Consider the following 24853-nt stretch of genomic DNA (forward strand, 5'->3'; position numbering starts at 1 on the left):
GCTTCTTTGCAGCTCAAGTCGGCGGCGGTGTGAACGTACAGTTAGCTCTCCAGTTAGAATATTGGCTTCTTACTGACCCTTTAAAGGGATACTCCACCGAAAAATGAAATGAAATGCGCCTCGGGGAGCGCGCACCGAACCGTCCTCCTCGAAGAATGGCCGGCGGGAGCGGAGCGTCCTCACGGACAGCTCCTCGCAATGCTCACAGTCAGCCCCCTCGAGAACTGACTGTTGGCATGCTCCACTCCCAAACAAGCAACACAAAGCTGAAGTGTGTGTCCTCCCCACCCGTGATATAACGTGGGCAGGGAACAACACAAGGCTTGCTTGCTCTCTTTTGCCATAAAATATATATATATATATATACAGTACCAGTCAAAAGTTTGGAAACATTACTATTTTTAATGTTTTTGAAAGAAGTCTCTTATGTTCATCAAGCCTGCAGTTAAAAAACAAAACAAAACAAAAAACAGTAATATTATGAAATATTATTACAATTTAAAATAATGGTTCTCTTTTTTAATATATTTTAAAATGTAATTTATTTTTGTGATGCAAAGCTGAATTTTCATCAGCAAGTACTCCAGTCTTTGGTGTCTTATGATCCTTCAGAAATCATTCTAATATGATGATTTGATACTCAGTTATTATCAATGATGGAAACAGTTGTGCTGTTTAATATATTTTTTTGGAATACTTTTTTCAGGATTCATTGAGTAAAACGTTAACAGCATTTATTCATTAAAACAGCATTTATTCAAAATAAAAACATTTCTAACAATATAAATCGTTACCATCACCTTTTATCAATTTAATGCATCCTTGTTGAATTAAAGTACTAATTTCTTTAAAAAAAAAAATTATTCTTACCAAACTTTTGAACGGTAGTGTATATTGTTACAAAAGATTTCTATTCTAAATAAATAGTTCTTTTTAACTTTTTATTCATCAAATTATCCTGAAAAAAGTATCTCAGGTTATAAAAAAAAATATTAAGCAGCACAACTGTTTCCAACATTGATCATAAATCAGCATATTAGAATGATTTCTGAAGGATCATAAGACACCAAAGACTGGAGTACTTGCTGATGAAAATTCAGCTTTGCATCACAAAAATAAATTACATTTTAAAGTATATTAAAAAAGAGAACCATTATTTTAAATTGTAATAATATTTCATAATATTACTTTTTTTTTTTTTTTTTTTTTTAACTGCAGGCTTGATGAGCATAAGAGACTTCTTTCAAAAACATTAAAAATAGTAACATTTCCAAACTTTTGACTGGTACTGTGTATATATATATATATATATATATATATATATATATAAATATGTACTCGATGCAGCGCCAAATGGGAGGAGCTAGAGCTCCAGCTCCTCCCCTCGCTGGAGCTCCAGCTTCACCCCGCTGGATTTAGTGGGCGGGGCCGCGCATGCGCAGGTTAACTTTCTCGCTATCAAAGAGTTACGTCACGATCTGATTTTTTTTTCCTGGAATGGGATCAAATATGGACTTTTAATGAAAAATAAAAAAGTTGAATATTTGATCAATAATATTATACTGTTTGTTAAATTCTATATCCACAAATGTCGTTTCACAAAATCTCTTCCAAATGTGAATGCATTAAAAAATGACTTTTCTTTATTTTGTAAATCCTTAAAGAAAACTGATACAGTCCCTGCTATTAAATTCTTCTTACTTATATTAGAATATCAGTTTATATAAACCCCTATGTTAGGGAATTTGAATTGTTCTTAAGTTTGCTTATTTATTTTTTAGAATATTGCAATCAGTATTTACTCATCAGATGTTCTCTCCTGAATCGTATGGTAAATTAACTTATTTATAACTGTCTTCATTTATGTTTCAAGAACAATAGTTATTGCACATAGAGTAAGTCGAACCTTTCTTGTTTTACAGTAGAGAAGGAAGACCAGTCCTATATCAACGCAAGCTAATCGAATAAGTCCTTTGTTTCGGGTGAGGAAGGAACATCTGGTGCCCAAAGAAGACAGAAAGGTGCGCGAGTCCATTGGTATGTCTTGTATTGAAACAATGCTGTAATATGTAATATGTACTAGTACATAATTTGATCACAGTAAATTTGAAATCCGGAAATCAACACCAATAGAGTTAATTTCAACACTTTGAAAGTGTATATATGGGAACCACCCACAAAGTGTTAGTTCAACACTTTCAAAAGTGTTGCCTCTCGCAACACCGACACAGTGTAACAATATGAACACTAAGAGAGTAAAATTTTAACACCAATGCAGAGAACAACAACACTGTTACAGAGCTGGGTGCAGCTTTGTAGCAAACACTGGCAGAGTTAAAATTCTACACTGTTCTGGTGTTGACCTAACACTTTAAAAAAATGGAAATGACAATCTTCTCAACTTTATAGGAGTCAAATTTTACACCATCCTGGTGTTGATGGAACACCTATTTACAAATAAAAAACAACACTAAAGGAGTTACCAGTTTTTCTTATTAGGGTTTTGCATTACCTACTTTAAAGAACTGTAAAATAAACTAACAATTATTTAATCTGAAAAGAATAAATTCACTTTGAAATAAACACATCACTCTGTATTACTCTTTCAAAACTTTATTCCAGCACAGAGCACCAATACATCTAGCCAGTACTTTAAATTACATGAATACATTTTTTTTTTTTTTTTTTATCCAGAAACGCGTAACAAAACATGAACAGATTTCCCAAACATATGTTATTTGTAGTTATTTCACAATTTCATAATGTAGAGTCCTCAGCCTTACTAAAATAATATGATAATGCAGTTTAAAAATAAACTTGTTTGTTTTATTGTCACAACAGAACAGAAAATATTAAAGTTCTGATAAATATAATGTATATTAAAAATACAAACTTAAGATATGAAACTTAAAGTCCTTTGAACAAAAAAAATCAACTATTATTATTAATATTGACAGTGATAATTTTTAAAAATCAATGATGATGATATTATTATTATTATCATCATCATTTGTATTATTATTAAACAAGACAAAGGTCACTCCTTGTGTGTGTGTGTACCTTTAAATGCAATGTAAGTCGCTTTTGATAAAAGCGTCTGCCAAATGTCAATGTTATAATCTACCTTATAATTACAATGTCAACTTGCTTATCCCTTTACCTGCACTCTTTTAATTCTATCCATCTATTCCATCAAGCTACAACAAACCATTTTCAATCATCATTTGCTGCCTGCCTTCTAAAATCTACTATTTAGTGATGCACTAAATACATTATGTGACTCGTTAATGCTGCGGCTAAACGAAGTCAGCAACGCACACTTGGATTTCACACACGTGCAGAGCCGTCGCATAGACTGTGCGAACTGTGCGACCGCACAGGGCCTCGCGCTAATAGGGGGCCTCGCAATCCTGCTGTTTTTATTGAATTTTTTACTTTTTTAAACCTCTCGCGGCACGAATGTAACAATTCTACAAATAAATAAAACATATCCAATTAACTGGCAGAGCATTCATTTCGTTCGTTTTTTTTTTTTTTTTGAAAAAATAAGAGAAGATCGAAATGTGTTATTTAAATCAAGTGACCAAAGTGCTTGCAGTGTTTTCTCGTGCGGCTTGCGCACACGCCGCACTGTCTTCATTTGGACGCGCGCTTCAATCCGTTGTGGATACTCTAACATAATGCACACAAATGTGTCCCTGCTTGATATACAACCACTGATTAACATATTCGGTTTTGATGAGAAAAAAAAAAACTAACGTTATACGAGAAAAATAAAACCATACGAGATCAGAATCGAACCTACAACCTCTGACACGCTAGGCAAAAGTTATACCACTGGACCATTTAGATACACATTGCTTAAATAGGCGGATTCGTTGTTGGACAGTTGATTTTTTTCCCCTCTGAAATAAATAGCAAGACTATGTCCATGATTATGTATTATTCTACTTGATGAAAACGTATTACAGCAAGATTATGCATGCAAAAGAATTAGAACAGCTACGTCCGTGTGACTGTGTAATTACTGCGCAATTGAGCATACACATCAAAGAGCAGGGCCTCGCATTTCAAGTTCGCACAGGGCCTCGCACCCCACCAGCGACGGCACTGCACACGTGTAAAAGAAAAGCTAACTTTTATGCACAGGCTATGTTTGATACTTTTTCTCTATGTCTAAATGTTCACTCCTCGCGTGCCTAACTTACATTTTACAATGCAGAGACTGGAACTACAGATATGCTAGTTATAAATACAGTAATCATTACTTTATTTAGGCAGAATAAGTTCGTTGTGATAGCCGCGTTCGGGCCAGAAGCTCCACAGCGCTTCACTAAAACACGCCCGTAACACGCCTCTCTGGAACAACGTCACACTAACCCATCATTTCACTGACAAATGGAAGTTTTATCAGAAAACGAATCAGAAATCACTGGAAACAGCGTTGAAAACAAACATGATAAAAGCGGCCGTTTGCTGGCATTTTTGTTGTTTACTTGAATATTTAAAACCCAAGCATCGATGTTTTACCACAGGTTTACAATAAAAAGTGATACATTGATCATAATGAATTCATTAATGTCAAAATTGCACATTAGTCACTCAGAAATAAATTACCGTTAACGTTAGGTCTATTTCACAAAAGAAAGAGGACACACTTACTACTTCAGTCGCGTCTGTTTCTGTTTATTTGGTCGGCTAGTTACAGGACATATTTGTATCACATTTAGAAAGAATGATAATTTCTACAAATATATGCCACCAAAAATACGACCTGAGGAGCTTTAGCACTCTCTCGACTCCCATACAGATATTTTCAGTCAGAGAAACAGAGGAAGCTCCCGAAAAAAAAGTTGCTTTATTTTATGATAGTCCGGTATAAAGAGACGAGACGTGGGCTACTGACAGATAAAATAAAAACATGACTGTGAACCCAGTAAACAATTACCGTCTTTCAACGTTGAAATATGGTTGAAAATAAGTCGGTCCGCCTCGGACTGGTTTACGACGTGATTTCAACTGCTAGTTTAGGCTGGACTGTTTGACTACGTGTTTTCAACTGACCATGTTTTCAACTCATAATCTAAACAGCTGTTATGCTAAAACAACGGAGAAAACAAATTACCAAACCATTCATATTATCTTAAATAAATGTAAAGAGTTTTACATATTCCGTCAAAGTTATAAAAAAAATACATGCGATTGAGGTACAATGAGGATTCATACATTGCTATAATTACCCCACCCCACCAGGTGGCGGTAATGCACAATTAGAGATAGTTGCCAACCGCCACAAAACCGAATGAAGAAGAAGCGGAGAGGCTCGCGCGCGAAACTGTTTTTCCCAGCCAACCGTCAGATTACAGAAGCTCTTCACGACTCAGAAAGAAGCCGTGTAAAGTAAGTAGCTATGACAAAATAATTAGATATGATAGCAAAATAAGTGTTATAAACGTTTACCTAAGTGTTATAAGCGTTTATAATTTCAACCAAACTTGACTTTTTTATTGTAAACGTAACTTAACGAGTGTCCACAGCCACCACACCGATGGACAGTTGCTAATAAATGACCCAAATGCGGATATTAATAAGCCATGAGGTTTAACTGTTTGTGATTAATTTGTAACTTAGTTATGTTATCGAGGTAGATATCCAGATTCATTGATTTTAGCTTTGTTTAGGCTATTTATAAACTTCCTTACAACGTTTACCTCAGCTAGGTTGCCTAACTTAACTGATAGAATTTAGCTGTACGGCTAAGTGTTTAGTTTTGTGTTTTTTTCTTCAAACTAGCAAGCACAAAACCCCATTGTTAGCTAGATGGTGAAGTTCAAGATTGAGAATGGGACGTCACGCGTTTCACTCCGCGAAGGTGCCGCCATTTTAGGTGGCTATCCGTCGCCATCAGAGTCCTGCAACGGGTCGGGTAACGTTACGTTAACGTTACCCTTATAAAAGTGGATAAATCGGTGGTGACATTCCTAAAATTCACGGGCGAAGTTGCGGGCAGATAATGAACTCCTTGCAGGCGGGTAGTAGATGAAAAATATGTGCTTGAAGAGCTCTTTTCTAAAACGCCATAAAAAAACATTGTAATTTAATATAATTTTTGCTCCAACGTTTCATTCCAAATCCTTGTTTAAAATGTAGGCTACTGCAAGATTTCTTTTTAAGCCTACATGGATAAATCCTCTCAACTAATCAGAATTCGGTGAACTGTTATGTTTGTTCATATAACTTTAATTCCTCAAAATGATTCAAACAAATCTTGTCTCTTTTTCTTGTTTTCAGTGCTGATGTAGTGACGCATTCAAAAGTAATGGATATGAATAAAATATTGCAATGAGAAATTCATCATCTGTAATAGAGAATGGTCACATTATTTTCGCATTGAGGAAAAGACAAAGACATTTTTTAAAAGACAAACATATAGGCCTACATTTTTTGTAAAAACAAAAGGATTTATAGCGGGGGTTTTTTAAGTATGGATTTATAGCGTTTTGAAAAAAAAATAGGCTACTTTGATCATTTAAACGATATTGTTTGATTTAATAATCATTGTTCAACATGTTCAGACTGAGTCAACAAACAACAACAACATTTTAACTGGATAAATAAATAAAAATAGCACTTTTATTGGATTTTGTATGGGTCAGGTAACGGGTGGGTGCGGATTTAAATATCACAGGTGACGGGTTGGATCTGGTGCTGAACTTTGCGGGGGCGGGTCTCCAAAAATGGACCTGTGCAGGACTCTGGTCGCCATGGTTGTGTGACAGAGCAGCTTGATATGTGTTTGCATTTTCTCTACAGTACACACTCTAAAAAATATTCAGTGGCTTAGAAAATATCTCAGTAATAATTAACTTTATGAAATTAAGAAAATCTCTGAATATCATTTGTTTGAGTTGAACATATACATTTATCTAAAATGTAGTTATATCAAAAAATCACAAAGAAATTGTGTATTTGACTAACCAATTATTTATACAATTGATATATTTGTGAAATTTCTATCAAAATATTTGAGAATGGAGAATTAAACTTATCTCAAGAACTAGGCTACAAATATTACTTAATATTATTACAAGAAAGATATCCTTACAAAACGTTGGCAGTCCTTGAGAGAATCCAGGATTACACTATTTAAATTGAAGCAAGCATCATGATGTCTGCACATAAATGTACCTCCTATAATTAGCAAACACTATAAAACTTTGTTTATAATGTTTAAAAATCAAATCAATTTAAAAAATTTACAATGTCAACATATATTACTGTTGCAGATATGACATACTTAAGAAGTTGGAGAAAAAGAAAAGCAGAAGTAAATGCCATTGCTCAGTTGGATAGTGATGACAGCCTTGATATTCATTCGCTACCAAGTGATAGAAGTGATGGTGATGGACTTCAAGAAGTTGTAGAAGATAACGAATCTGATTATGGATACACAGAGCATGTAGAATCCTCGGACTCTGAGCCTGAAATCCTGAGTTTACACCCTGACAGTGATACACCAGATATTGCCTGTGATTTAAGGACTTGGTCAACAAGTAATTCAATCACTCAAACGTCATTGAATGAGCTACTAGGCATCCTTCGTAAACATGGGCACCAGCTGCCAAAGGATGCACGCACCCTCCTTTCAACCCCCAAAACCGTTGAATGTCTTTCTAGATGTAATGGGCAGTACATATATTATGGATTAGAACAAGGCATTAAACTAAAGATTGCACAGTGCCAATCCTTTTCACAAAACATTGAGTTGTGTGTAAACATTGATGGCGTACCACTTTTTAAATCAAACAGTGTTCAATTTTGGCCCATATTGGCACAGTTTCACAATTTTGATCCTTTCATTGTTGCACTTTTCTGTGGAACAGCAAAGCCAAGTCCTTTGGATGATTTTGTCAAAGACCTTTTGGAAGAGTTTCAGCATCTCAAAGCTGTTGGGATGGAGTATGAAGGTCAACTTTATGCTATCAGCCTTAAGGCCTTTATATGTGATGCACCAGCAAGATCATTTTTAAAGTGCATAAAAAACCACAATGGGTACTCCAGCTGTGAAAGGTGTTTGGCCAAAGGATCGTGGGAAGGTAGAGTGGTTTTTAACAGTCCTGAGACCTTTAGAGCAAGAACAGACGAGGAGTTCAGTCAAGTACTGTATGAAGATCACCAGACTATAAAAAGCCCACTTATTGATGCAGGCATACCTTGCGTGAGCTCTTTTGTGTTAGACTATATGCATTTGATTTGTTTAGGAGTAGTAAAACGTGTTCTAGTCTTTTTGTCTCGGGGTCCAAAATTGTGCCGGCTATCTGCAAGACAAAAAGATGAGATCTCAGAAAAACTAAACAAGCTGAATGGATCCATGCCAAGTGAGTTTGCAAGGCAGCCCAGGGGTTTGAGGGAACTAGATAGATGGAAAGCCACTGAATTTCGACAGTTTGTTTTATATACTGGACCAATTGTTCTTCGAAATGTAGTTTCACGTGAAGTGTATACTCACTTTTTGACATTGACAGTGGCTCTGTCAATCCTGCTGAGCTCTGATGAGAACACACGACGTTCATATATTGCATATGCCGAGGAGCTTCTAAAATACTTTGTTAAAGGGTGTGATGACCTTTATGGAAAAACATTTGCAGTCTACAATGTGCACTGCCTGTTGCATCTGCATGAAGATGCTTCTCACTTCAACTGTTCACTAAATGACATCTCATGTTTCCCATTCGAAAATCATCTGCAAGTAATTAAAAGATTGGTCAAAAATAGCCACAATCCAATCGCTCAAGTAACAAAGCGGATGACTGAGATCGAAAATGTTAAGAAAGGCATCAACAAGCCTCAAGAGACAAGGTCGTGTTTTTATATATCAACTAAAGATAAAGACTACTGCTTTATGCTTCACAATGAAAATTTTGCATTTGTGAAGGAAAAAAGGCAGGATGGAACTTTGGTATGTGATGTGCTGAGCCAAAAGGACACAAAAGACTTTTTTAAGAAGCCATGTGAGTCAAGGCTATTCAATATAGTCTATGTTCAAAGAAAACGGACAAAGACAAAGTTATTGCAAACCGAAGACCTTTACCGGAAGGTTGCTTGCCTCCCTTGTGAACAAGGGCATGTCCTTTTTCCTCTCCTCCATGGAATGGAGCACAGGAAATGAACACAAATAACGTATGTAATATTTACTATTATTCAAAATAGTAGTGCACTGTTAGCATCATGTAGAAAAGGAAATGTGTAGTTCTAAATTAAATAATCTAATTGTGTTTCAGGCAATGGTATACGCACGGGCTGTTTGGGTGGAGAATGGGAAGCAGATGGAAGGAGTTTTGCCATTGAACTGGATTGACACAGAGACCAAAGTGGTGCGATGGCCTCTAAAAAACGTGTCTGTGGCACATAAGCGCCTTTTACAACCACAAGAGGACTGGTTAAGCTTTGAATTTGTTAAAGTCAAAGTGACATCAGGTGAAACAAATATATATTTTGAATGTTATTTCTGGCTTTTTTTATTTTTTTATTTTTTTTTTAGTTAAAATACTATAATACTTGAATACGTATTACTATCGTTAGTAGTGTTTGTTTTCATTCCTGATTTTTAGTAAGCCGACAGGAGTGTGAAAAATATAATTACACCTCAGCTCAAACCGAAGAGGAGGACACAGTCTGTCAAAAGAGAATGAAGAAAAGAAGGAAATTTGAAGATTATGTTCAAGGTAATTTATTTGGTCCTATTTAAGGACATGCATTAAACAATGAGCGTATAATGTAAACAATCACATATCATAAATGACAAATATAATATTGGCAGGGTCAGATTTGTCTCCTGAGGAGGATGAGCCCTTGCCAGACAAGAAAAAGGGTGAGTACAGTTTAAGTTGTGTAAACTGTATTAGTATTCATCGTTATCTTACTGTGATTAATTTCATTGTGCATGTTCTTGCCTAGAGGATACAGTGTTGCTTCCGGTTCCTCCGCCAAAGATTAAGCTCTCACAAAAGGGTGAGTAAAATAGCTGGGCTAGTCCAGTGGTATAATTCAGTCATCAAACTTCAGGGAATGGTTGGCAATATGAGTTTTTCTGTCATTTAAGTTGCTGATGCTTCTGGTTTTGGAATTTCTTTTAGCAACCACAGGACAAAAAAAAACTATGCTGCTTGAGTTACCTGCACCCCCAGAACTGGCTAACACCACCGTTAGACAACCAGAGAGTCCTGCATATTCAGAAAGTAATTTCATGTTTTTATTTATTCTACTTGCTCACAATGCAAATTGAATATAAAGTATTTTTAAGTCTGGGTTCAAAACAAAGTATTTCACACTTCCTGTTCCTTTTTCAGTTTCTGGATGTTCTCGTCCAACGCCTCACCGTTCACCCACAAGGTCTGAATCATCAGAAGCATTTAGTCCAGAGTCAGCCAGTAAGTCAGTAAAATTTTTATTTAAATTGGCTAGTACATTGTTTTTTCATGTCCATGATCAGTTGCATTCTTCAAAGTTGTCAATTCTCCTACCTCACTTATTGACATTATTGCAGGAGCAAAAAAAATATTTCAATGAGCTTCAACGCTTTTTTTTTTTGTTGTTGTTAAGGGTCTAGGCGTTCTCGCACACCTCAGCGTGGAGTTCGAAAGCCATCACAGTCCGGGAGCAGAAAAAGTCGAGCGTCCTCATCCAGTGAGTCTTTAAAAAGGATAGCTGTCTTTAAAAAAGATTTCAATAGCCGCGTTTCCACTGTCGGGCCAGGGCCGGGCCGTGCTAGTGCGTGCCAGGGCCAGTCGCGTTTCCACTGTCATTTCCGGGGCTTGATCGGGGCTTACTCTGGGCCAACGGCCAGGATTTCTGGCCCGTCGAATACCTTGGGCCAATGCGGGCTAGAGGAGTGGTTACCAACAGAGGCAGAGTTCACCTGAGTCGGGAGACGGCAGCGCCGGATGATTCTGTCAGCATTAAAGATTTTAAAATAATTTAACTCGCGTTCATGTTTGAATGCCTTCTGTTTGTGATACAAAAGACTATGCGCGCTAATCATTACCATAGTAAACATAGTAAACGCTTGAAGATACGCATAGTAAAAAAACATTGTGAGCGCTTGAAGAAATCAGACCAATCATAAAGGATCACAGTCATGTTTTTATTTTATCTGTCAGTAGCCTACGTCTCGTCTCTTTATACCGGACTATCATAAAATAAAGCAACTTTTTTTTCGGGAGCTTCCTCTGTTTCTCTGACTGAAAATATCTGAATGGAAGTCGAGAGAGTGCTAAAGCTCATCAGGTCGTATTTTTGTTGGCATATATTTGTAGAAATTATCATTCTTTCTAAATGTGATGTAATGTCCTGTAACTAGCCTACCATAAACAGAAACGGTACAGAAGAAGTAAGTGTGATAGACCTAACATTAGAGTGACTAATGTGCAATTTTGACATAAATTAATTCATTATGATCAATCTATCACTTTTTATTGTAAACCTGTGGTAAAACATAAATGCTTGGGTTTTAAATATTCAAGTAAACAACAAAAATGCCAGCAAACGGCTGCTTTTATCATGTTTGTTTTCAACGCTGTTTCCAGTGATTTCTGATTCGTTTTCTGATAAAACTTCCATCTGTTGGTGAAATGATGGGTTAGTGTGACGTTGTTCCAGAGAGGCGTGTTACGGGTGTGTTTTAGGGCCAATCCCAATTCACCCCTTGACCCTACCCCTCCGTTTTGCGTGTGCACGTGAAGGGGTAGGGCTGTCTCAATTCTCTTTTGGTTGGAGGGGTAGGGGTAAGGGGAAGGCCCAGATGGCCCTTGAAACGAAGATTTTTCGGGACCACACTTCAAACGAAGGGGTATGAGAAATGTACCTGCATACACCGGCTACAGAGGCAACATGACTGCCAATAATCATTTTCTTTGTCACATTAAATCTCGTGTTCATATTTACGGTCATGTTCTTCAAAGAAACGGGTTGCAAAAAAAATCATTAAAGTTCGCTTCAGCAAAAGTTTGAAGCGAAGTGGACGCGCGAATGAGGCGAATTCGCGTCCACCGCGCCGCACTAAACGCCTCATTCGTGCCGCAAGACCTCCAGACGCGCGTAAACGCATTGAAATCACTCGCGCCTGACGCGCTATTCACGTCCGGTGTGAACACACCATTAGGCGTTGAAGATATCTTCATCTCCGTTTCTTTCTGCAAACTTCACAAGAAAAATACAAAAAATAGCTGTAACTCACGCAAGACTACAGCTGACGACGGCATCTTGGAAGTTTGTGATAAACATTGGCGCGTCTCCTGTGACTTAGGCGCTAGCGACGATGTATAATGACATGTAATGGTGTAGTAGTGGTGTCCCATTTCTTAGGGGAATATTTTCACCCCTACGCCTTGCCCCTCTGTTTCAAGGGGTAAGGGTTAGGGGTAGGCGAAGGGGTATAAAATAGAATTGGGATTGGGCCTTAGTGAAGCCCTGGCTCGCACTGGCCCGACAGTGGAAACGCAGGCCCGGTGCTATTAGCCCGGCACGGCCCGTTTAAAGCCCTGGCTCGCACTGGCCCGACAGTGGAAACGCGGCTAATGAGCTTCAATGCTGTTTTTTTATTTTATAATTTTTTTAGGATCTATGGGTTCTTGCACGCCTCAGCGTGGAGTTCGAAACCCATCACACTCCGAGAGCAGAAAAGGTCGGGCATCCTCATCCAGTGAGTCCATGACCAGTTGCAATCTTCATAGTTGTCAAATCTCCTACCTTATTTATTGACATCATTGCAGGAGCAGCTGTCTTTAAAAACAATTTCAATGAGCTTCAATGCTGTTTTTTATTTTTCAGGTTCTAGGCGTTCTCGCACGCCTCAGCGTGGAGTTCGAAACCCATCACACTCCGGGAGCAGAAAAGGTCGGCCATCCTCATCTAGTGAGTCCATGATCAGTTGCATTCTTCATAGTTGTCAATTCTCCTACCTCACTTATTGACATCATTGCAGGAGCAGCTGTCTTTAAAAACAATTTCAATGAGCTTCAATGCTGTTTTTTTATTTAATAATTTTTTTCAGGTTCTAGGCATTCTCGCACGCCTCAGCGTGGAGTTCGAAACCCATCACACTCCGGGAGCAGAAAAGGACGGGCATCCTCATCTAGTGAGTCCATGATCAGTTGCATTCTTCATAGTTGTCAATTCTCCTACCTCACTTACTGACATTATTGCAGGAGCAGCTGTCTTTAAAAAAGGATTTTAATGAGCTTCACCCTTTTTTCCTTTTCTTTTTTTTCAGGATCTAGGCGTTCTCGCACGCCTCAGCGTGGAGTTCGAAACCCATCACAGTCCGAGAGAGGCTTATTCCCCATGTCTCAAGCTAGTACGTCCATGGTCAATATTTATTGTATGATTCTTTAATAATCAAAGTAACAAAAATAAATGAATTAATATATTTTCTTCCACAGAATACCAGAAGTCAGTGCTTGGAAAGCTAGTTGAACTTCTTGATGAGATAAAAAGAGTCGGAAGGCACTATGAGCCGCTGAATTCTGCTGTCCATGTTGCTAGACTAGAAACCTTAGAAGATTTTGCTGAAGAAGAGGCACGTCTCAAGGACCGCAACCTCTGGAAACAAAGGGTATGATTTCTACAGAAATTGGACTAAACTGTGTCAATAAGACTAGACTAGAGGTCTGCGCGGGACTGTTTTTTAAGTCCCGCTCCCGCTGGGGTTATATCCCGCACCCACCCGTTCCCGCTATATATACACTATTTGTTCACCCGCTGTCTGCTTAGAATAATTTTCTTCCCGACCCGACCATCCCGCTTTAATATAGATCTCCCAGAATTTCACATGTACATTTTCACAGAGAAAATAAAAATGTAGTCTGCACAAACATTTTTTTATTATTATTTTATTCGCCTTGTCAATATACAAAATTTAACATTTTGCTGCAGACAGTAGGGGAAAAAATATCGCAGCGAAAAAAAAGAAAGAAGTGTAGGCTATTATTTTTATTCGTATTATCAAAATTCGTAACATTTTGCTGTTAAGCAAATGCAATCAATGCATGACAGAAAGAACCGTTACTGGTCCGTGCGTGCAGCGCGTGCATAACGGTCCTGAGTAGCCTACAGGGCAGACCCTGTTGGTCGATAAGATTAAGATTAGGTAAAGCGAAGATATGCTGTTCTGAAAGAACGTCGGCGTCGGGAACGTGATATTGAATGACCGACCGCTCCCGTTCAAATTACACCAGAGTTACCGACCGCTACCGTTTTTTAGTCGGAAATTTAATCCCGCGGCGCAAAATATCTGGTCGGATCCCGCGGGACAGCCGCGGGAATGCAGACCTCTAGACTAGACCTCCAAGTGTCCAAAACGTCTAAATTATCGCAGCATCTGTTAACATGCACACAGCTTTATAGAATGTGTTATTGTATGGATGAGTCAACATGACTAGTTCCGATTTAAGCCCAATCTGGCAACAATCAGTATATTTCCAACACCATTGGTTTATTCATAATGTATTGAGTGGCTTTTCATGTATCATGTACAGGTGTCCCAGCTCTCAAAGGTGGGAGGGAGGAATAACAAAGACTGCGTCCATAAAGTAATGGACAGGTATTAAACAACTGTCACATGATCAGAATATAGAATGTAATTATGCAGTTAAATTTTTACTAATTTCCTTCTATTTGCCCTCCTCTTAGCACATAGAAAAGCAAAAATGCAGAAAGAGATGATTCATTAGGAATAATGAAAGCATAAAGGAATATTTGTAGAATGTAGGTGTTGACCTCACTATATGATTTTCTGCATGTTTTCTCAGGCTTTTCACCAACAGCCTAATGGCTGCTTTCAACATGAAGGGGCGGGGTCGCAGTGAGAAAAAAGCCTTCCAGGATACCGTTTTTTACTCTGTTGTAAAAGGTAACTGCATTTTTCATGTTTATACATGTGCTTCTCAAATTAGAATAGTGGAAAAGTCAATTCATTTTAGCAATTCAACTTAAAGGTCCAAAATGTAAATTTCTTCGCCGCTAGGGCTTGCTAACCTCTTACAATAACAAAGGTGCAAATTTGATGTCGCAAAATTTGCTAAGAATTATGGAGCTTGTCGTCAACTGTAACCGATAAATCTAATGATTAAGGGTATCACGATTTCGATTTTAAATTGAAATCGATCGAAATTAATGCTCAATCTCGATCATCGAATCAAAAAATGGAATCGTCGATGCTGCCACGCCCCATATGTCAAGTCAGCTCGGCTTGCCTGTAATAGTTAAAACTCCTTTTTTCGAGAATATTGAAGCCTTTATTTTAAAATGCATTGCAGCTGCATAGCGAGAGCATCATAGCTCGTCTGAGCGAGCTGGCTCAGCTGTGCTGCGACAACTGCACAAACCTATGGCGAGTTAGCAGTGGTGTGCGGTCCAATGGGAGCGCTTGGCGCCCTGCCAACCTCGAGCGTGCCAATTTGGAAGCGGCTGAAGTAAACATTCAGAGAAAACTCGCCATAGGACTTTAGGTTTAAATCGACTGAAGCGAACCTGAAGTACCTGATATGAGCGAAATAGCACGGCAAGGCAATGCAGTACTCGTTCCCTTATCTCTAAGGGAACCGAGGTTATGCGAGGAACCAAGCGTTCCCTTACGAGAACGTTCTCTCGTACTGCGTTGCAAACGCTGTGGAAACCCAATTTAAAACGCCGTGCTATAGACCCTTTTACTGTTTGTACACAATGATGACGTATGCGTGCGCATATTGGCAACGGAAGTATGGCGAGAATCAGCAGCGTGTCAAGCTACGCGAGCGGATTAAACAACAGACGTGAGCATTTTTTATTATGTCCTCGCTCCAATCAACACGTTTAATCGCCTGCAGCCACTCTTCTGAAACGGCCGTGATCCTGTCGGAATCCTATAAATCTTAAGCCCCTTGGTGGAATATCGATTAGTGCAACCGTAAACGCAACAACCAGACATTTTGATGCTGGGAAACCGTTTTGATCAACTTTCGGAGGTGCTAACACGTTAGAGCCAGTGGGGAAAAACACCACTTCCGTTGCCAAAATGCGCACGCAACTATTTGATCACGTGGGCTGTAAAAGGGTCTAGTCAAGTCAAGTCATCTTCATTTATATAGCGCTTTTAACAATGTAGATTGTCTCAAAGCAGCTTTACAGAGATAAATGCATAATTTAACGTAAGATTGTTTTGGCTTTATAGCGGTTCTTTAATAAAGTTATTTTCCAGCTAAAGTTGGTTTTGATTGATTCGCTTCCGTCGCAATGATCATTAGTTATTAAATTAGGGGCCGCCAAGACGACACCATTCCCTCTACACAGACTTTAAACGCGATCCTGTGAGAAACGCTGATGGCATTCAGATATTTTCCAGCTAAAGTTGGTTTTGATTGATTCACTTCCGTCGCAACGATCATTTGTTATTAAATTAGGGGCCGCCAAGACGACACCATTCCCTCTACACAGACTTTAAACGCGAACATGTGAGAAACACTGATGGCGTTCAGATGCTAATTAAGAACGGGTTCAATAGTTATGTGCGTTTGAATATATGTGTGCAGGTTTGGAATTCCCTGAGCAGTTACAGTCTATTCGCCTGTAACTGCTCTGAGGAGTCCTGGGAGCCCCAGGACTGTAATAGGTTATATTGTTTAAGTTTCCAATTGACTTAAGATATAAGTTATTGTAACATTATGTTGTTAATAAACGTTTTAAATTTGACAATGTAGTGTGTGGTACATTGCGAACAAAGGTCAGATATTATTATATTGCATAAAAGTAAAAAAATGGCATAGCTTGTGCTTTCATTTTTTTTTATCGAGAATCGAATCGAGTCAAACCGTGAGTTTAGATTCGAAAATGTAATCGAATCGAGGATTTGGAGAATCATGACACCCTTACTAATGATGTTTATGGATGAGTGAATACATGGATGTTTTTATCATGACTGATATGAAGCAGGTCGTGAGTGCTAAGAGACACACGCGACGCAAGTCCCGCGAATATAAAGGAATATTGACAATTCTACCGAAATACACGGAAGTATTGAATTACTACTCACAGGTCAGTTTATTAGACGAATGAAACTTGCAGCGCTGTTTCACTTGCTCAAACTAAACTAGTGTATTGTTAGTTATGTTATTCTATGTGTAGTTTGTCTGTATGAGATAGCAGTAATTTCAACATCAGAATACAGATCATATTCTAACATTTAATCATGTAAACTATATAACATTGATTAGTTTTACGTACATTTTCTTACTGGTGTAATAAAGTACATAAGAGCAACATCAATTGGAAGTTAGTCTCGGACATAGAGCTCTCGACATCTCGAAAACACCGCGCTGATGTTGTTCTCCTTTTTTTATTTTAAAGTCTGCTTGCCATGGTCCATAATGTTTGAACAAAACAACAAGCGTGCAGATAGACATTTCGAACTACACAGTTGTCCATGTCTGTTGCCTTGGTTACAATCAGAGGGCTCTGGTTACCATACAGCGGAAACCAGGGAGAACCGGATATTACGTCAGTGACAGGCGACAAGTGAAAAAAAATTCCGGGACGGACAATTATTTAAAATTAAAATTTCTCTGAAATTAAAAATCTTTGGGGACTTTTGGGATATTGTAAGCACACAACTGAAGGAAATATATAACACTGTTCAAGTGATTTGGGAATATTTTATTACAAAATTCCTACATATTGGACCTTTAACAGGTGAAAGTAATTTATTATATAGACTCATTACATGCAAAGTGAGAGATTTCAAGGTTTTATTTTTGTTATAATTTTGAAATCGTGCTTATTTTCTAAATAAATTATTTCCAGTTTAATTTTCTAATTTCCCATGGGCCCCCCCTCACTGGTTCTCTTGGTCCCCCCATTTATTAAATCCTGTAATCGCCCCTGCTGAGTACATATGCATGATTATACTTTTCAGAGGGCCAACATTTCTGTATTAACAATCTTTTTTTTTTTTTATGTAATATTACATTTTTCTGAGATTTTGAAATTGGGGGTTTCATAAGCTGTAAGCCAATAATCATCAAAATTATAAAGGATTGAAATATCTCACTTTGCATGTAATGAGTCTATATAATATATTAGTTTCACCTGTTAAGTTGAATTCCTGACATTGACTTTTTCATGACATTCTAATTTGAGAAGCAACTGTATATATCTAATTTAGCTTACCAATTGTATTTTTTTTGGGAAGGTATGCAAATCCATGCAATTGTTAATTGATAAAATGTAAATACAATGTGTAGTAGGGGCCTTAATGATGTAAGACGTTTATTCATGTACCATCTAATATATTTTCTTTTGCAGCCGCAGTAATGAAGTGGAGTAAAACTGCCACAGAAGTGGAAATCAGGGCTGCCATGGCTGAGACACTTAAACATGCTCCAGGGAGAGCTGGAGGTGGAGGTCGCAATAAAGTTTGACATTTAATGTACATTTTCTTTCTTAGAGTTGTTTTGACTCTTGGAAAGTGAACTGTGTTGGTTACTGGACCAACGTTTATTGCACTGACTCTTGTGAAATCTGTGTTGGTTACTGGACCGATATGCACTCTGAAATCTGTGTTGGTTACTGGACCGATATGCACTCTGAAATCTGTGTTGGTTACTGGACCGATATGCACTCTGAAATCTGTGTTGGTTACTGGAACAACCTATGTGTATTGCACTTTGAAATCTGTGTTGGTTACTGGACCGATAATGCACTCTGAAATCTGTGTTGGTTACTGGACCGACCTATGTGTAATTTGCACTCTGAAATCTGTGTTGGTTACTGGACCAATGTTATTGCAGACTCTAATGTGAAATCTGTTGGTTACTTGACTGTTTGCACTATTTAAAATGTGCTGTTTAATTAAAGTTATTATAACCCTTTAAAGCTTTGTTTCATTCATATGTTATGGCATGTTAATGTGGACCTGTTTTCAACGTTGAAAAGTTGGACAAATTTGACGTCTTTTCAATTTTCATTTTCAACCATCAGTGGACCGAAATTAGACGTTGAAGATCGACCTGTTTTCAACGTTGAAAATTCGGACAAATTTGACGTCTTTTCAATTTTCATTTTCAACCTTCTGTGGACCGTAATTAGACGTTGAAGATTTACGTCTATTCAACGTCTAATAGACGACTTTTTGCTAGCTGGGAAAGCCTTTATGATTGGTCTGATTTCTTCAAGCGTTCACTATGTTTTTTTACTATGCGTATCTTCAAGCGTTTACTATGTTTACTATGGTAATGGTTAGCGCGCATAGTCTTTTGCATCACAAACACAAGGCATTCAAACATGAACGCGAGTTAAATTATTTTAAAAGTCTTTAATGCTGACAGAATCATCCGGCGCTGCCGTCTCCCGACTCAGGTGAACTCTGGACTCTGTTCGTGCACTCCTCTAGCCCGAGCGATCTTCCTTGTAGAGTGCCCTCTGGTGGACAAACTATGCAGCGCCAACACTCATAACATGGTTGAAGGGTGTTTCGTCCGCTTTTATTTTATTTTTTAAATATTCATTTATCGGCCATTATAAATGCCGATACCGATAGTTTGGAAAATGCCTAATATCGGCCCGCCGATATATCGGTCGGGCTCTACTTGAGAGATCAATGTGGAGCTGCTCAGAAATAAAATCACCGTTTTCAAGGTCGGACAACAATTCTTTTGAAACAGGGCCAGACTCAATACCTTTGATAGTACAGTGCTCCCAGTGATAGGCAATGGCTAGCTGGTGTTTTTTGGCAAGTGATTTGGTCAGGTTTTTGAAATTTTTTCGATTTTTCTTAAAAAACCTGTGTTTTGCTTCATACCTCATAGTCCATACATGAATTAAAGGGGTGGTTGGGGATTTTTGACATCGGACCTCATTTTTAAGTCAGCCTGGTTGTTATTCATCAGTGGAGACATTTTTTTTTCAAAATTATCCAGTCCTTATATTTGGATAGTTAGCCGATGCTAGGCTAGCGCGAGTCAATGGTATATGTTAGCCAGCCATTAAAAACCATTTTACCCACTCCACAGTGCACCAAACGCAAATCAATTATAACACTAGACTATCGATGCAAATGTCCGTTGAGAGAATAATGTTAGAAATCAAACTTACCTTTCATCTCAATGATCCCAAAGGAACTAGTTTCTCAGCAGCTGCGGAATTTTACTTTGCTCCGGTTAGTAATGCGGCAAAAAGTAAACACAGAACAGAAGCGCACTACAGTCGTTACATCCAGCTAACGTTAGCTAGCATTCCTCAGCGATATCAAAGTCGCGGCAGGTAAATACACTTGCGTCATGTGTGTACCGGCTCACTCGGTTGCCTAGGTAATCAATATCACTCCGCTGCTGCTGTAGACAAGGCTTATGATTACAGGGAACAAATTATAACTAATGCAATGTGATGAAAAGGTAAGTTTGATTTCTAACATTATTCTCTCAACGGACATATACATCGATAGTCTAGTGTTATAATTGATTTGCGTTTGGTGCACTGTGGAGTGGGTAAAACGGTTTTTAATGGCTGGCTAACATATACCATTGACTCGCGCTCGCCTAGCATCGGCTAACTATCCAAATATAAGGACTGGATAATTTTTTTTTTTAAATGTCTCCACTGATGAATAACAACCAGGCTGACTTAAAAATGAGGTCCGATGTCAAAAATCCCGAACCACCCCTTTAATGGGCCAATTTGCCTGATGCATTCAGGGTAGTGAATCATAAGGTGGTGCTTTGGAATCAGATTCCTAGAAGGGTACAACTCCTTGAACAATCGATGATGCTCCACTATCAGATGCTTCAAAAATATTGTCATTCCTTCAGAGATGCAAGGAGAAAATATAATGTTAACAATATGTAAGAGGAGCAACATCAAATGCCAGTGCTTATCCCCTTCTGGGACTACATCTCCAAATATGAGAGGGATGTTCCTAATGAGACACAATGTCTGACTTGCGTTGAGTCCAATGCTGTTTCCAGCTTGTTGAAGGTTAACCTTGGTTGGGCGATTATTTTTGTCCAAATAGCCATAGTTGAAGGCATACAATCTTTGAGGAATGGAATCGCAAGAAATTAGATTGCAACTCATGTATTCAAAAAGCAGTTTCACTTCATACTGTGCAACTCCCTCCAGGATATCATGCATAATATCCAGCACAAAGTTCTCTGATACATTAAAGTAAGTCAAGGTATTGAGTACAGAATTTCTTTTAATACCATAACAGGAGTTCCCTTTCGTTGTCACTCCGAGTTACGTCGGATGACGACGAATGGGGTTTCGCTTAGAAATCCTATCATCTTCGAGTATTAAAACACGAGCCAATGGCAAAGAAATGCCATGGGTCTGCGGAATTTGCATAGCGTAACTCCGCCCCACCCTGGGGGTATATAAGGAAGTACGCTGCAACATGCAGATATGTTTTCGCTTCGGAGCCAAGTTGATCTACTTCACTCCACAGCCAAATCCTGAGTTCATCTCTTTATCTCTTCGAGACGAGCCTCTCTCCAGGTGTTGGTGTGACAGCGAGTTCCAGCGAGTGCACATTCCCTGCTGATCTGTGCAGTGATTTGCCAGAGTTTGTGTGTTCTCTCCCTGGTCGCTTCAACACTCTGCGGAGAAATCTCCTTTCACAAAAGAGCATTGCACGCGGCACGTCTTTTTAAAGATGCCTCGCCCGTGCACTTCTGGTTGCGGTCTATTTGTATCTGACTCTGATGGGCACAATCGCTGTCTTGTGTGTCTGGGTGTCGATCACGCCAAGGCAGCGTTTGTGGATGAGTCATGTTCCCACTGCGGGAACATGCCCATCGCACGGTTGAGATCGAGACTCAATGATCTTAATGTGAGAGTCCCCTCATCCGCACCCCGATCTACTGGTCCCGAGAGGGCTGGTACTTCGGCTGGCGGCCAGGGTGATCTGAGGGTTACAGTGTGGAACAAAGCGCCGACTATTCCACGCTCCACACTTCCCTCTGTTCCCGTGCAACCCGCGAGTGTCCGCGTGGAAACCGCTGTACAGTCCTCTGACTTGCCGCGAGTTTCATTCGGCGCTCCAGAGGAAGACTCAATGTCGATCGCTGCATCACAAGGTGGGCAGGAGTCCTCGGGAAGTGAGGATTCGGCTGTGCTGCCACCCTCGGGTGTCCCAGCATTGTCCGAGTCTGATCCCGAGATGACGGCCATGCTTTCCCGGGCAGCCGCGGCGATCGGTCTTGAGTGGTCCCCGCCACCTGGGCCGGTTCGTTCGCGGCTGGACGATTGGTTTTTGGGTGCGGCTGCTGATCCGCGTCGGCGGCCAACCCCAATGCCTTTTTTCCCGGATGTGCATGAGGAGGTCACGAGGTCCTGGAAGGCACCATTGTCTTCCCGTGATCGCTCGGCGACCGCCTCCGCCTTGCCTCCCCTTGATCAGGCGGCCGCCAAAGGGTACACTGGGGTTCCCCAGGTTGAACGCTCTGTTGCGATGCAGTTGTGTCCTCAGAGTGCTTCTTCCCGCGGGGACCCAAAGCACCCCTCCAAGGCCTGTAGGTTCTCCTCCACCCTTGTGGCGAAGGCCTACAGAGCTGCGGGGCTGGCGGCCTCCTCACTGCATGCCATGGCGACTCTGCAGGTCTACCAGGCCCAGATGTTGCGTGACATGCACGAGGGGAGGTCTGACCCAGCACTCTTTGATGAGTTGCGTGCCGCCACCGACCTTGCTCTCCGAGCGACGAAGGTGACCGCACGCTCGCTGGGTCAGGTGATGGCCACTTCGGTGGTCCAGGAGCGACACCTATGGCTAAACCTGGCTGATATGCGGGAGGCCGAGCGGACCCGGTTCCTCGACACCCCCATATCCCAGGCTGGCCTGTTCGGCGGTGCAGTCGAGGACTTCGCCCAGCAGTTCTCGACTGCCCAGAAGCAGACTGAGGCTTTAAAACACGTCCTGCCCCGGCGGCCCGCTGCTCCGGCGGCGCAGCCGTCGGCACAGGTGCCTCAGCCCGCTCGCCGCCGAGGGCGCCCTCCTACGGTTCCCCCCCCCTCCCGATCGGCCCCAGCAGTCCGCTGCTTCCGGGTCGCGTCGGAGAGGAAGCCGTAGGAAGGCGCCACAGCCCTCTCCCGCCCCGTGCCCCGCTAAACGCCAGGCTAAGCGGCGCTCCTGAGACGGGCTGCTCAGAGATGGCGTTGAGTTCTGTTCAGGAGCCGGTTGCAGGGCCGCTCCTTCCCCCGGTGGAGGGCCGGGGGAGAATCCTTGGTTTTCCCATTCCCGCTGCTCGTCCCACGACGGGCAGCACCCTAAAATGGTTAAAGAAAGAACTCACTACCCCATCTCTGAGCACACGGAGTGTGCGGATGAGGGCACGCGCCGCCCACGGGCCACGCTCCTCTCGTCCCCCTCTGTCGCCAGACCCCTGCCAGAGCACGCCCCTGTGGGACGCTGGTCCTCCCCTGGCCTCCTCTGGCAGGACGCGGCTAATGACCGTGCCCCCGCACTGGGCCGCTATGCCACCCACGCCTGGGCCGGTCATTCCGCCTCGCTGCACCCCCGACGGAACGTCTGTGGTTCGTATGACCCCGCTGGTGCACTTTCTGGAAGCCTGGCTAGAGCTTCCCAGATTGTCCCGCTGGGTCGCGAGAACCATCAGGCTCGGCTACGCGATTCAGTTCGCGCGATCTCCTCCCCGCTACAGCGGAGTCCGCTTCACTATGGTCGGTGGCAATGCCCCTGTCATGAGAGCGGAGGTCGCCACCCTACTGGCGAAGGGTGCGATCGAGATTGTCCCTCCAGCCGAAATGAGGTCCGGCTTCTACAGCCCTTACTTCATTGTTCCGAAGAAATCGGGTGGGTTACGACCGATCCTGGACCTGCGCGTCCTGAACCGCTCCCTCCACAGGCTGCCGTTCAAGATGCTCACGGCCAAACGCATTTTCGAGTGTGTGCGGCCACAGGATTGGTTTGCAGCGATCGACCTGAAGGACGCCTACTTCCATGTCTCCATTTTACCTCGACACAGACCGTTTCTACGGTTTGCTTTCGAGGGGCGGGCATACCAGTACGCGGTTCTCCCTTTCGGGCTAGCCCTGTCTCCTCGCGTCTTTACGAAGGTCGTCGAGGCAGCCCTTGTTCCCCTCCGGGAACACGGGGTTCGCATCCTGAACTATCTCGACGACTGGCTGATCCTAGCTCACTCTCGAGACCAGGTTTGCGAACACAGGGATCTTGTGCTCCGGCACCTAGCTCGTCTGGGCCTTCGGGTCAACTGGGAGAAGAGCAAACTCTGCCCAGTGCAGGGGATCTCTTTTCTCGGTATGGAAATCGACTCGGTCGCCATGTGCGCGCAGCTTACGAGCGAGCGCGCGCAGTCACTGCTGACTTGTCTTCGCCAGTTCGAGGGCAAGAGTGCGGTCCCACTGAAACTTTTTCAGAGGCTCCTGGGGCATATGGCATCCGCAGCCGCAGTAACGCCGCTCGGGTTGCTTCATATGAGACCGCTTCAGCTTTGGCTTCGCGATCGAGTCCCGAGGTGGGCATGGCAACACGGCAAGCTCCGGGTCCCAGTGACTCCGGCCTGCCGTCAGACCTTCACCCCGTGGTCGAACCTCAGCTTTCTACGGGCCGGAGTGCCCTTAGAACGAGTTTCCCGGCATGTTGTTGTCACAACAGATGCCTCCACCACGGGCTGGGGCGCCATGTGCAATGGTCATGCTGCCGCGGGCTCCTGGACAGGACCCCAGCGCCTTTGGCATGTCAATTGCCTCGAGTTGCTGGCTGTACGTCTCGCCCTGCACCGTTTCCATGCGTTGCTCAGGGGTCAGCACGTACTAGTCCGATCAGACAATACCGCAACAGTAGCGTACATCA

The 24853-nt window shown here is 41.4% G+C and overlaps 1 protein-coding gene and 2 long non-coding RNA genes across 5 annotated transcripts in view; 2 read left to right on the forward strand and 1 right to left on the reverse strand.

Annotated features, from left to right (window-relative positions):
* LOC309510129 overlaps positions 1 to 24853 on the reverse strand; it is a 211980-nt gene that overhangs the window by 86208 nt on the left and 100919 nt on the right. The window lies entirely within an intron of this gene.
* The window catches only part of LOC309510125, a 148759-nt gene continuing 124793 nt past the window's right edge, over positions 888 to 24853 (forward strand). Inside the window, exon 1 of the long non-coding RNA XR_014210219.1 lies at positions 888 to 1132. This is a non-coding gene — a long non-coding RNA (uncharacterized lncRNA). The remainder of the gene's footprint in view (positions 1133 to 24853) is intronic.
* Positions 7040 to 19157, forward strand: LOC309510108 (uncharacterized protein). Of its 3 annotated transcripts, XM_082191191.1 has the most exons (16): positions 7040 to 9180; positions 9282 to 9477; positions 9612 to 9725; positions 9821 to 9871; positions 9958 to 10011; positions 10137 to 10238; positions 10350 to 10430; positions 10603 to 10686; positions 12617 to 12700; positions 12829 to 12912; positions 13052 to 13135; positions 13271 to 13354; positions 13440 to 13612; positions 14535 to 14599; positions 14808 to 14908; positions 18334 to 19157. In XM_082191191.1, exons 1-16 carry the CDS (start codon positions 9166 to 9168, stop codon positions 18447 to 18449), a joined length of 1488 nt encoding a protein of 495 aa, XP_082047317.1. In that variant the 5' UTR covers positions 7040 to 9165; the 3' UTR covers positions 18450 to 19157. The 3 variants fall into 3 exon arrangements, with proteins under 3 accessions (XP_082047317.1, XP_082047316.1, XP_082047318.1); XM_082191190.1 differs by having other exon boundaries at positions 7040 to 9477; XM_082191192.1 differs by lacking the exon at positions 14535 to 14599 and having other exon boundaries at positions 7040 to 9477.

The sequence above is a fragment of the Leuciscus leuciscus genome (genome assembly GCF_965113295.1).
Source record: "Leuciscus leuciscus genome assembly, contig: SUPER_11_unloc_2, whole genome shotgun sequence".
In the NCBI taxonomy this organism is placed as follows: domain Eukaryota; kingdom Metazoa; phylum Chordata; class Actinopteri; order Cypriniformes; family Leuciscidae; genus Leuciscus; species Leuciscus leuciscus.